Source organism: Microplitis mediator, chromosome 4, assembly GCF_029852145.1.
Source record: "Microplitis mediator isolate UGA2020A chromosome 4, iyMicMedi2.1, whole genome shotgun sequence".
In the NCBI taxonomy this organism is placed as follows: Eukaryota; Metazoa; Arthropoda; class Insecta; order Hymenoptera; family Braconidae; genus Microplitis; species Microplitis mediator.
This window is the reverse complement of record NC_079972.1, coordinates 16,182,329-16,195,932: the sequence shown is the minus strand read 5'-3', so window position 1 is coordinate 16,195,932 and position 13,604 is coordinate 16,182,329. Positions and strand designations below refer to the sequence as shown.

Genomic DNA, 13,604 nt, shown 5'->3' with positions numbered 1-13,604 from the left:
TACTATTCTTACTATCGTAATTGTAATTTATTGATTGATTGATTGACGGATAAATAACAACAACAAATACTTTTATAAATATTTAAATTATTATTAAGTATCTTTTTTACATTACCAATTAATAAATACACTTTGTAATTTTCAATTGAATATAATATTTAAAAAAAATAAATAAATATTGAATTCAAATTTTAATTTAGTGAAACAATGTTTTATTGGCCAATAAAATAATTTTATGAAAAAACATTTTAGCCAATAAGAAAGTACAATATAAACTAGCCTTAATAAAATTTAAAATCTGACGCTGTTGGTGGTGGGATAGCATGTCGTCGTCTTACCCTTACCCCTAACCCTACGCGCCATACAACACACATACTAGCTAAATGACATTATCTGTGTGTGTGTTCTCTGGTGTTCTCTTTCTCTCTTTTTGTGTGTATGTATGTGTCTTAAATCTATGTACTACGCAACTTCCGCTATCTCGCTGCTGAGCAAAATGGACGCCTTTGTGTCTGTTTTCTTCATATTAATACTATAAATAAAATTTACGCTATGTTTAGGTAACTCTAATCATGGATGTTTACCAACTCCTACTAATAATTTAAGTGAATTATGTGTTGTGTTATAATAATGGGTGCTTATCTTCGTTATTGATGAAATAAAGACTTATTATCAAGTAGGCCACAGCTACGGATGACAATTGACTGAATATCATAGTCATAAAAAAAACCATTCCAAGTAAGCGTTCATCTTTATTTTTATTATTTTTATTTTATTTATAATATTACAGTTATCAATATTATTATATTTTCAGAAGGATTATTCATTTTGTTGCCTCCCGCCAAAATTTTAATACAACTTTTATTTTGTTGGCGTAAATAATAATTAATAATTGTGGGGTAAGAACAATCGACATGATACATTTTTTATTGCTAGAGAAAACAAAAAACAAAAAAACAAAACACAAATATATTGTACGATATTTGTTTTTATTTTAAATAATTATAAAAATTTTCATAAATTGTGATAAGTATTCCTTTTTTTTTTTTTTTTTTTTTTTTTTTTTTTTTTTTTTTTTAATTATATATTTGTTGTTATTAATAGTGTAAAAGTAAATAATTATTCATCAATATAATTTACAATTATTGTTTTTAACAAGATTCATTGACAATATTTTTTTGTGACAGTTGTGACGTTATTCTGATAAACTTTTTTTTTATCTGCTGATACACTAAAAAAAATATGTTTTTTCCACTGACATTTAATAATTTAAATTAATTTTTAAATAATTAAATAAAATATTGACAGCTGCATTTTTATTTTCAGATAATTAAATTCTAAAAATAAAATGAACCTTTTATTACAAGATCCAAGAGCATCATCTAAATTTGGTTGATATAAAAACAATCATTATGGGAACTTGAAAGAAAAAAAAACTGTATAGTTCCCAAAATTGAACTTTGTGATAGTGTTTAATGGACTAGATACTTTCAGTGACATAGTGTTGGTGTTTTATAAAAGAAAAAATAATAAAATATAAACAAATCGGCAAATAGTGACAATGTATTCTATAAGAAATTGGCGAAAATACGCGTTCAACAACATCAAAACAATTATCTTGATAAAAACTCATTGCTTATTGTGAAAACCATAATCACGAACATATTTTGTAAGATAGTGTAATAATAATAATACTAATAATATTATTATTATTATTATTATTATTATTATCATTTATTTTTCATCTTTTTTTTTTTTTTAAGTTTTTTAATTTTTTTAAAAAATATTTTAGATAAAATAAAAACCTGAAATTGATGTAACACAGAGTGAATGTCAAGGGTGTAATGCCAGAATTAATCAAGGTCAAAATGAATGGGGTTATACCGAGTGTTCCAATCACTACCCTCGCAGGTATCGCGAGTCTTACAGACTTATTACCGGAAATGCCCCTACCGACACCATTGCCGCAAGCTCTGACAAATAAGTCATTGTTATTTCATGCACGTGTTGCTGAAGAAGCTAAGCTACAGCTTAGTAACAGAGATGAAACATTAGTACCGCAACTAATTCAAGCTCTATCGCAGACATCATCTGATAATATTGAATTAAAAGATCAATCTGTTTTACAATCTGAACAGCCGTATTCTGATCCTGAACAACATACTCCAGAATTATTAAAAGCTATATTAGAAATAAATCCTCATGTATTTAAAGGCCCACAATATAATTCACGAAGAACTTGGCCTTGTCAAAATACACAATTAATGAGTGCTAATCAGTCACCAGCACATTACGGGCGATTTTCACCATCATATTCAAATTCATCAGGATCGAGACAAACGCCTCAAGGTAGTCCTGCTCAACCCGCATCTGCTAGAACTGTATTACCACCACCACAACTAACAACATCAACAACAACAACTACAACGACCGGCAATATAATGAGTCACGCTCAACATCCTAGAATGCCAGTTACACCACAAAATCACACAGATGTCTCGCAAATGTCTCCTTTTGCAGTGCCTTCGCCATCACCCCGTGCAACTGTTATAACAGAACAAACAAGAACATCGACAACACCACAACATCATATACAAGATGATCCCAATGGTTTAACAAATCAATTATCAAATATTAATAATCCTCATGTAAATATTTATTCACCAGCTCATATGGGATCTCCAAGTACTGCTACAACAATTATGCAACAACAACAACAACAACAACAACAACAGCAAATGAATACTCATGTTGTACAGCCACATCATCACAATCTCGCTAGTTTAACACCTCAACATTCTATACACATGACATCTCCAATGCACAGTTCAATACCAAATCAACCTATGAATATGAATGTTAATTTACAACAAGCTATCTATGATCCAATAATTAATCATCAGTTACAACATCCAATAAATGTTAATCATACAATGGATATTGCTAATGTTGTACAAGATAATTCACAATTTTTACTGGATTCAGTTACTGGCCTTCCTGATATTGATTTACCTATTGAAAGCATTGATCCTAAACCACCAATACAACAATCTGTTGATAATTTGATAAATCAACAACAACAGCAACAACAACAAACTGTATATCCTAATCTTAATCCTGAAAGTGTAGCCAGTGCATTTGATTCAGCCCTCACAATGCCAATTCATCATCTCCATCATCATGAGCAACACCCACAACAACAACAACAACAACAGCAGCAGCTGCCACCGCCACTACAGCAACAACAACAACAACAACATCATCTTCATCATCATCATCACCAGCACCAGCAGCATCAACAACAACAGTCACAATCACATCACCCGCAACAAATTCAACAGCCTCATCTTCATGATCAATATCAACATCAGCAAGATCAATTTCAACAACAACAACAGCTGTTACAACAACAACAATTACAACAACAACAACAACAACAACAACAATTAATATTGCAGCAGCAGCAACAACAACAACTACTATTGCAGCAGCAGCAACAACAACAACTACAAGATCAATTACAAGAACAACAAAAACATCAACAACAACAACAACAGCAGCAACTACAACAACAACAACCGCAATCTGCTTTTAATCTGCAATTACCAACTCAAACGCCGGAGCATCATCATGATCAAATAAATGAGCATGTAATCAAAGACGTTAAATTAATGGGACAGCCATTTGACACAAAATTTAAGGAACCAGTGGTAATGTTGAACAGATTGTCATTAGCAGATCAAGCATTAATGCAGCAAAAATCACCAAACCGTATTGCTAAATTGGGATTAAAAAATAACAATAATAATAACAATACCAATACAAATAATAATAATAATAATAATCCGAATAATATGAAATCAGATTCTGACAATGATGAGGATATAGGAGAAAATAATAAATTATTAAAATCATCAACATCATCGTCATCATCATCATCTCGATCAAAAGAACGTAGTCTTAGAGCTCGTAGACGTAAACGTATAATTGATGACAGTGATGATAATGATGATGGTGATAATGCAGATGATGATGAAGATAAAAAAGAACCAACATTAATATCACCGATAAAACCAAAAATAAGAAAAATAGAAAGAAAATTGGTACCTGTATTGGCTAAATTAAGTGTTGATGAATTAATGGAAACAAATACGTATCAATTATTTAATTCAATGATTGATACAATATTCGAAAATACAGAAGATGTTGTAACAATGGGTGAAATAGAAGAAGATGGTGATGTACCAGCAGAAATACTTATTCAAAAATATGAATTACAAGCATTATGTAAAGAAGCAGCTAAATTAAAATCATTAAGAGCTATGGAATCAATTCCAGCAGATAGACTTGTAAGATTATTAAATATATTAGAAAAAAATATACGTGATGGTGCAAGAGTATCACCTTTAGCTGATCCAGATGATGATATTGAAGAAAGTAAATTATGGATGCAAATGGCTATGGAAAGAGTATTACGTGCTGTTGATGCATCTGTAATAGCATTAAATATAATGACATCACAAAATATGCCTAAAACTGTATATTTAGAGGATGTTATTGATCGTATTGTATTGTTTATGAAATTTCAATTACAAAATACAATATATCCATCATTTGATCCTGTTTATAGGATAGATTCAAAAAATAAGACTGACAATTTGAATTCTGGTCGTAAAAAAAGGGGCCATATGAAAGAAGTACGTGAAAAAAGTATACTTGAAGTTTATAATAAAATGCGTGAACTTGTTAGTTTACTTGCTGAATTATTAAATATACAAGTATTAACTGATACAAGTGTACTTCATGCATCAACACTTGGTGTTGCACCATTTTTTGTTGAATCTGTAAATGATCTTCAATTAAGTGCATTAAAACTTGTAACTGTTATATTTACAAAATATGAAAAACACCGGCGATTATTATTAGATGATATTCTTGCATCAATTGCTAGATTACCAAGTAGTAAAAGAAGTTTACGTACATATAAATTACATTCTGGTGATTATATACAAATGTTGACAGCATTAGTATTACAATTAATACAATGTGTTGTTATATTACCAGATAATTTAATTCGTCAAGATAATAATAATAAAACAACTACAACAGTTAACAGTACTGCTAATAATGATGCTGCTGATAATCAAGATAAAAATACAGGTAATAATAAAAATTTATCCCATATTGATGCAGATGTATTAGTTATAAATAAATATGAAACAGCAACACGATTGGGATGTAATTTTTTATCTGTATTTTTAAATAAATGCAGTAGTAAAGGTACAGATATTGATTATCGTCCATTATTTGAAAATTTTATTCAAGATTTATTAGCAACTGTTAATAAACCAGAATGGCCAGCTGCTGAATTACTTTTAAGTATATTAGGTACTTTACTTGTTGGACATTTTTCAAATAAAACATCAGATATGTCATTACGTGTTGCTTCAATTGAATATCTTGGTGTTGTTGCTGCAAGATTAAGAAAAGATGCTGTAAATTCACAATGTAAGTTATCAACAATTGATCAAATAATAATAGATATTAAAGCTGAACAACAAAAAGATTCAGATTATGATATGACAACAACATCAACAGCAATAGCAGCAGCTAAAGATATTGATAATAATAAAAGAAAAGTAAATAATAAAATTAATGAGGACGAAGAACGTACAAAATTTTTACAAAAAGTTTTACTTGATCATTTAGCTGTTAATGGTACAAATGATCCATCATTAATATATGCACGTCATTTTTATTTAGCACAATGGTATCGTGATTGTGCTCATGAAAAAACTCGTGTTGGTCAAAAATCGTCAAATAATAAAAATATTACACCAATTAAAAAATCATCACAAAATAAAAAACGTAATAAATCATCATCATCAAATCAAAAACGTAATAAAAATATTGAAAGTGATAAATCAGATGATAGTGATGATTCAGATATTGAAGAATTAGATTTTGATGATAATGACAATAATGAAAAAAAAAATTCCGAATTATATAGAATTATTGAAGAAAAGAAAAAATTTATATTAAGTTCAATCCGTCCTTGCAGTTCATCAACAAAACCCGATATATTACAAACATATATTGATTATAATTCAGCAGAATTAATATCACAATATTTAGCATCTAAACGACCATTTTCACAAAGTTTTGATATATATTTAAAACAAATACTTCATGTATTAACAGAATCATCAATAGCTATTAGAACAAAAGCTATGAAATGTTTAACAACAATTGTTGAAGCTGATCCAAGTGTATTAGGACGTAGTGATATGCAATTAGGTGTAAGACATTCATTTTTAGATCATTCAACATCTGTACGTGAAGCTGCTGTTGATTTAGTTGGTAAATTTGTATTAAGTAGACCAGAACTTATTGATAAATATTATGATATGTTACTTGCAAGAATACTTGATACTGGCGTTAGTGTACGTAAAAGAGTTATTAAAATATTAAAAGATATTTGTGTTGAATGTCCTGATTATTCTAAAATACCTGAAATTTGTGGTAAAATGATACGACGAGTTAATGATGAAGAAGGTATTAGACGATTAGTTATGGAAGTATTTCAAAATATGTGGTTTACACCAATTAAAGAAACTCAAATAAATCAAATACTTGATTCAACAATATTATTAAGAAAAGTTATGAATATAACAGATGTTGTTGCGAAAAATAAAGATATTGGTTTAGAATGGTTTGAACAATTACTTGTTAGTTTATTTAAACCAAAAGAAGATAAAGAAGATAGTACTAAATTACAAACAGAACCACCAAAAGGATTATTAACAGCTTGTCAACAAATTGTTGATTGTTTAATTCAAAATATATTAAAATTAGAATCAATGAATAATACAACAACAAAAACATTAAATAATGATGACAGTGGTAGTAATAATTATGAAAATGATGATAAACAACGACTTGTTGCATGTATGAAAACATTATATTTATTTGCTAAAATACGACCACAATTATTAGTTGAACATGCAAGTACATTACAGCCATATCTTGGTTTAAAATGTCAAACTCAAGGTGATTATCATATGATAAGTTGTGTTGCTCATACATTAGAACTTGTTGTACCATTAATGCAACATCCAAGTGAAACATTTTTAGCCCAATTAGAAGAAGATTCAATAAAATTAATTCTTCAACATGATAAATCTGTTGTTGCAAGTTGTTTATCATGTTTAGGATCAATTGTTAATAATGTTACGAAAAATTACAGTTTAATACGTGATTGTTTTAATAAATATTATTGTTATTTAACAAAATATAAAATGGAACATGAAAAAGATCCAAATAGTAAAATATTATTAAATGGACGTCCATTATTTCGACGTGCATTATTTACTGTTGGATTATTATTACGTTATTTTGATTTTACAGATCCACAAGTAACTTATGGTTTAATTGATAATATTAAAGATCATGTATTTCAAGTTATGAGTTATTTTGTTAATCAAGATGATAATGATATACGTCATTATACACTTACAGCAATTGGTTCAATTTGTATTCGTCATTCTGAATTTATGTTAACACCAGAATTAAAAAAACTTTATCATTATTTATTAACATCTGATAGTGCGTTAGAATTTATGAAAATTCAAGTATTAAATAATATTGAAGTTTATTTACAAGAAGAAGAAAAAAGAATGATAAAACAAGATCAAGAATGGTCAAAAATGTGTAAACAAGAAAATTTAAAAGAAATGGGTGATGTATCATCTGGTATGGCTAGTACTGTTATACAATTATATCTTAAAGAAATACTTGAATCATTTATAAATACAAATATACGTGTACGTCAATCAGCATGTAAAGTTATACAATTAATATTAGCACAAGGTTTAGTATATCCAATTCAAATAGTACCATATCTTATTTGTATGAGTACTGATATTGAAGTTATGGTAAGTCATAGTGCTGATAATCAATTACAAGAAATAGAAAGAAAATATCCTGGTTTTATTCATATGCAATCACAATATGGTATTAAATTAAGTTATAGATTACAAAAAATATTACAAAATAATATAACTGTAAGAGGTATGAGATTAAAAGATGGTGAATTTCCTAGTGCATTAAATGGTTTTTTATATACAATATTGAGAAATACAAAACAACAACGTCGTGCTATTGCTATATCATTTTTAAAACAATTTGAAGAATCTGCTAAATCAAGTTTATCTCAAATGTTGTATCTTGCTGATAATTTAGCATATTTTACATATCAAGTACAAGATGAACCATTATTTATAATTCATCATATTGATATTATTATATCAATGTCTGGTGATAATTTATTACAATCATTTAAAGAAGCATTATTACCTAAAACATTTAATCAAATAAATACTTGTAATGATAAACAACAACAACAACAGTTAACAACAACAACAACAACAGCAACATCAATATCATCACCATTCACATCTGTTTTTAATCAATCAATTATTTATGGATCTGATGGACAACCTAGACCTGTTCATATATTATCAGCTATTGAAGATGAAGATGATGATGAAGAAGATGATGAATCTATTGTTGCTAGATTACCTCAAGATACAACATTACTTCGTGAATATATTACTGCATCCCAAGGTTTTCTTTTACTTCTCACATTAAGACAACATTTAAAAGAAATATATGGATTTTCAGATGCTAAAATAAGTCAATATTCACCATCTGAATCTGCAAAAGTATATGAAAAAGCAGTAACACGTAAAAGTACTGCACATTTTAATCCAAAAGCTACATTAGCTAAATTACAAGAAAATGTAAGTGATAAAGAACTTGATGATGATGGTAGAAAAAAATTAGCTGCTGAGTATCTTGATTTTAAGCAACTTATGATTAAATTTGATCCTAAAGAACCAGATGATGAAGCTGCTGCTGCTGCTGCTGCTAATGCAAATACCACTACTACTACTACTACTATCCCTGGTAATAATACTGATGTTGGTGTTGTTAGTCATTCAACTACTGATGATTCAGTTCAGAGAATATTAAATCCTGAAATAAATCAAAATTTTGTACCAATGCTTAATACTGGTACTGGTGATTTTAATACATCACATCATCAACAACAACAACAACAGCAACAACAACAACAAAATTCAATCCATCATCATAATAATACATTAAATAGTATGACGCCAACGGCACCATCACCAAGAGTACCTAAACTTACGATACATGCTCATCCTGAAACAAATAAAGAACACCGAAAACATCGTACGCACAAAATTGAAAAAGTTAAAAAACATAAAAAGAAAAAACGAAGAAGAATCTCCGACAGTAGTGATAGCGGGGATGATTGCAGTGATCCTGATTTTATGGTGTAAAAATTGTGTGTGGGTGTGCGTGTGTGTGTATGTGTGTCTGTGGGTCCGCTATTATTAGCCTTGTGAACATTAGGGTGGAATAAATAAATAAATAAAATAATTGAAAAAATTTATAATAAACATATAGACAAATAAATAATTTTTTCAACAAGTGTCAACTTAAATATTGAACACTATTTTTATTTTATTTTATTATAGTTTTTTTTTTTTCTCTTTCTTTATTAGTAAGATGTGTATAAACTACAGATATAAGTGAAATAATGTGTACACACTGATACGAATAAATTAAATAAATAATAAATTGCAATAAGAGTAAATGAACTTTAGAAAAACGATTATTCTTATCGTTAATTGGCTTTTAAAAAATATATATATAAATAAATATATATATATATATATACATACATATATATAAATTATATTATATAACTTTTCATTAATTATAATAAATAATTTTTGAAACATTACAATTAAATTTGCAATAAAGCATTGAAAAAAAAAAATAAATAGCAAGTTTAATTTAATTTTGTATTCGAGAGGTCAATTTTAAATACTAATTAACTATTGTATTATTTATTCACGGAAAGTATATCGTTTTTATATAATTATTATAACTAAATAAAATTTATAAATTAATAAAAATTGAACAAAACAACATGTGCTCGAATAGTAAATATTTAATATTAAATATATAATATTCCGAGTTTTTATTTTAGTTTATTTTTTTTTATTATTAAGCAAGTGTTTTTAGCAAGTATTGACAAAAAAAAATATTAATTTTAATATTTTGTTTAATATTGATCCGTGGCAAAAACAAAAACTTTTTTTTTTTAACAATTAAAGAAATCTATAAAAATTGTAAAATTCATATAGTGAATAATAAAAATATTTGTATAGCTGAAAAGTAAAATAAATTACACGTTATAAGAATTCTATAATTACTTATTTACTTAATTCATTATCTTCGATAGCTATTTAATTTTTTCATAGAACCAAATTAAAAATAAAATACCATGTATATTGAAAGTACGCGATACTCCTATATATGCATAAATAAAAAACGAAAAAAAACAAAAAAAAAAAATGTTTGTAATATGTGTACATAAAAAATTAAACTATATTATTTTCTTATATATTAATTATATAACGTATGGAACTACAATACAAAAAAAAAATTGAGAAAAAATAAATAAATAAATACTTAAAATTTTATCATAAATTGAAAGTTGATGTTGATTTAGTATAGTCTGCTTTATGCACTTGAGTTGATATAATCAACAACAATACGGTGCAAAAAGAAAATAATAATTAACAAAGAAAAAGTAACTCGATTTTATACTAAAATTTTAAGAATTAGCAATTAAATATTATTATGTAGATAACTTTTATGAAACATTGATTGAATATAATTTTATAAAATAATAAAACTGAAATACCTTTCTTTAATTTAAAAATTTCAATACAAAAAACAAGAAAATTAACAACTTTGTTTGTTATTTAAATTAATATTAGTAAATCGTCTAGATTTTAGAAAAAATATTGAAATTTATAAATTTGTAACAATCAAATAAAGTCAGATACAAAATCAATAACAAATTAAATACAATGTCATATATATGTGGTCTGTATAAATTTTAATATATATATATATATATAATAGTTGTATGAGGAAGTACGCATTTGCTCTTAATTTTTCAAGAGAGACTTGGCATATAATTAATGTCAATTTTACTTAAAATTTTATTGCAACTACTTTATAAGTATAATTTTAATTTAAGAAATTTTTTTAACCATATATATATATATATATATATTAAAGCTAGGCGCAGTATAATCTTGCCGTATAGAATTATGTTTAATAGATTTTATTCGGCATGATATATATGACGTGCTTTGTATTATGATATTATTATTAATGTAACAGCTATGTTTTTGTATTAGAAAATATTTAAAAAAATATCAATTAATAAAAATTTAAAAAAGAGATGACAACTAGGAAATTCATTATTATTATTATTACATTTGTGTAAAGCTGTCAAAAATTGGTATTGTCCATCAAATGCAATTGATTTTGTATGTAGTATGTTAATAACTAAATTAAAAGTTAATCAACTTATTATTATTATTATTATTATTGTGTACACATGGTCTAAGGTAAAAAAAAATACATTCATAATGAAAAATAAACATTAATCTTATGTCAAAATAATAGTTTATTGATATCACCATATTTATATTCCATCTTAATTATTTTATTATGATATTATCGATTTTGAATTAATCTTTACCACATAGTTTGTTAATAACTGACATTTCTGTATGAGATAATGGTTTTAGCATTAATCCTGGTACTGGTGTAGTATGCTCCAAATCACGAAGTTGATTAACTTTAACTCTCAAATCACTTCGTAATTTATTTATTGCAACATCACATTCATTTTGATCTAAAGATATTTTTATATGTATAATAATTATTTAATTAGATAGCTAGTAAATGATGCATAGAAAGTATACCTTGTACAAGTAATTGTTGAGCTTTTTTATTTTGAATTTTAATTAAAATAGGTCCCAGTGTTAACCAACATTTATCGGTTTTTTGTTTTTGTAATTCCCGCATACCAATTCTATCATCATTTCTTCTTTTATCTAATGACACTATTTCTTGTCTATCAGTCAATATTTCTCCAGCTTTACTTTCCACTTTTTCAAGATACTCCAACATTTCTTTTTGTTCCTTCATAATATAATGCTGTAAAAAAAAAAAATTTTTACTGTTAAAAAAAAATAGTATTTTTAAATAAAAATATTTGTATACTTACATTTAAAATGTAATTTAATTAACAATTATAATTATGATAATTCAATTCTTATTTCTCGATCCTTTTTACGCATTTTATTTATTATTTTTTCTCGATCTTTTTTACGTAATATCTTTTTACTACTATTGATATTAATTTTTGATTGTTTTATATGAGTGATGGCATTTATATCATTACTTTTAAAATGAGTTATTCTAGGTTTATCAAATGGTTTTTTACCTAAACCTTTACGATCTCTTTTTAAAATTGTTTTTACAGGATATTTAAAACCAGTACCAGTTGGCCCTAATCCTTTTCTGTCATCCCATCCATTATTTAACATTATTTGATAGCCTTTGTTCTGTTTTGATAATCCATAACTATTAAATGCTGGAGGTAATTCGAAATTTTTGTTTAAATTATGAATTATTGAGGCCTCATGTTGTTTTACTGTTGTTTCTTTATAGTTTTTATTACAAATTTTACAATAAAAATTCCAACTATCATTGTAATTGTCATTAATATTTAGATTTTTCGATAAAAACTCTTTATCATTTTCTAATAACTCAATAATATTATTAAAATTATTCTTTTTTGCTAATTTTATAGCTGTTAAACCACATTTATTTTTATATTCTTTATTAGCATTTAATTTTAATAAAAATTCAACTATTAATTTATTTCCACAGTAAGCTGCAGACATTAATGGTGTCCATCCATAATTATCAAAAATATTATTTACATTTTCTTTATTTAAGTGTTTTATTAAATAATCTATGTCACCTTGTTCAACAGCTTTTAAAATTTTATTTACATTAATTTCAATTGAATTTAGATTATTATTTATAATTCCTTTATCATCACCATCAGATTCTATTTTTATTATTTTTTTATCACAATTATTTGAATTTCTTTCACTTATTTTGTTTATTGTATCATCATAAAATTTTTTTATCTCTTCACCACTCATAATTTTATTTTTTTTTGATAATCTACTCTGACTAAAATTTTTTTCATCATCATCTATATTTATAGTTTTATTATCCGATTCTTTGATAAAATTTTTATATAAATTTGATGATGATAAGTAAAACATGTTTTAATTATTATATTAACAATACGTAAATTTTTTATTATAATTATAACTCTTAAAAATAACTACGCAATTATAAAATAACTTACTCAATAATTATTTATAAGATCTATAATTTACACCCACATCAAAATATACAAATGTACAAATAAAAATTAATGGAGCTGGAAATGATGGGTTACAACAAGATAATTATTTATATTATTTTATTACTAGAAGACTTCGATGCTGTCATCTATTTATAATATATCAAACTTATTCAAAAATTCTTTTCTGCGTTTTCTGATTGTTTGATTGGTTGAAGTTTTTTTTGGCCAGGGTTGTCAAGATGGTTTCTTTTCTCAA

General features: G+C 26.1%; 2 protein-coding genes across 6 annotated transcripts; one reads left to right on the top strand and one right to left on the bottom strand.

Annotated features, from left to right (window-relative positions):
• The first annotated feature begins 461 nt into the window (after positions 1–461).
• Positions 462–10,049, top strand: LOC130666689 (nipped-B-like protein A). Its single transcript, XM_057467890.1, is given in 5 exon segments — positions 462–738; positions 815–899; positions 1,327–8,410; positions 8,412–8,481; positions 8,484–10,049. Coding segments are annotated over 3 exon segments (7,521 nt in total). The 5' UTR covers positions 462–738; positions 815–899; positions 1,327–1,844; the 3' UTR covers positions 9,369–10,049.
• A 1,514-nt stretch (positions 10,050–11,563) lies between these two features.
• On the bottom strand, positions 11,564–13,501 carry LOC130666704 (p53 and DNA damage-regulated protein 1-like). Of its 5 annotated transcripts, none has more exons than XM_057467929.1 (3): positions 13,349–13,501; positions 11,883–12,117; positions 11,564–11,812 (listed from the first exon to the last, which is right to left on the bottom strand). In XM_057467929.1, exons 2-3 carry the CDS (start codon positions 12,106–12,108, stop codon positions 11,646–11,648), a joined length of 393 nt encoding a protein of 130 aa, XP_057323912.1. In that variant the 5' UTR covers positions 12,109–12,117; positions 13,349–13,501; the 3' UTR covers positions 11,564–11,645. The 5 variants fall into 5 exon arrangements, with proteins under 5 accessions (XP_057323912.1, XP_057323913.1, XP_057323914.1 ...); XM_057467930.1 differs by lacking the exon at positions 13,349–13,501 and adding an exon at positions 12,188–12,327; XM_057467931.1 differs by lacking the exon at positions 13,349–13,501 and adding an exon at positions 12,188–12,308 and having other exon boundaries at positions 11,883–12,139.
• Positions 13,502–13,604: the final 103 nt, after the last annotated feature.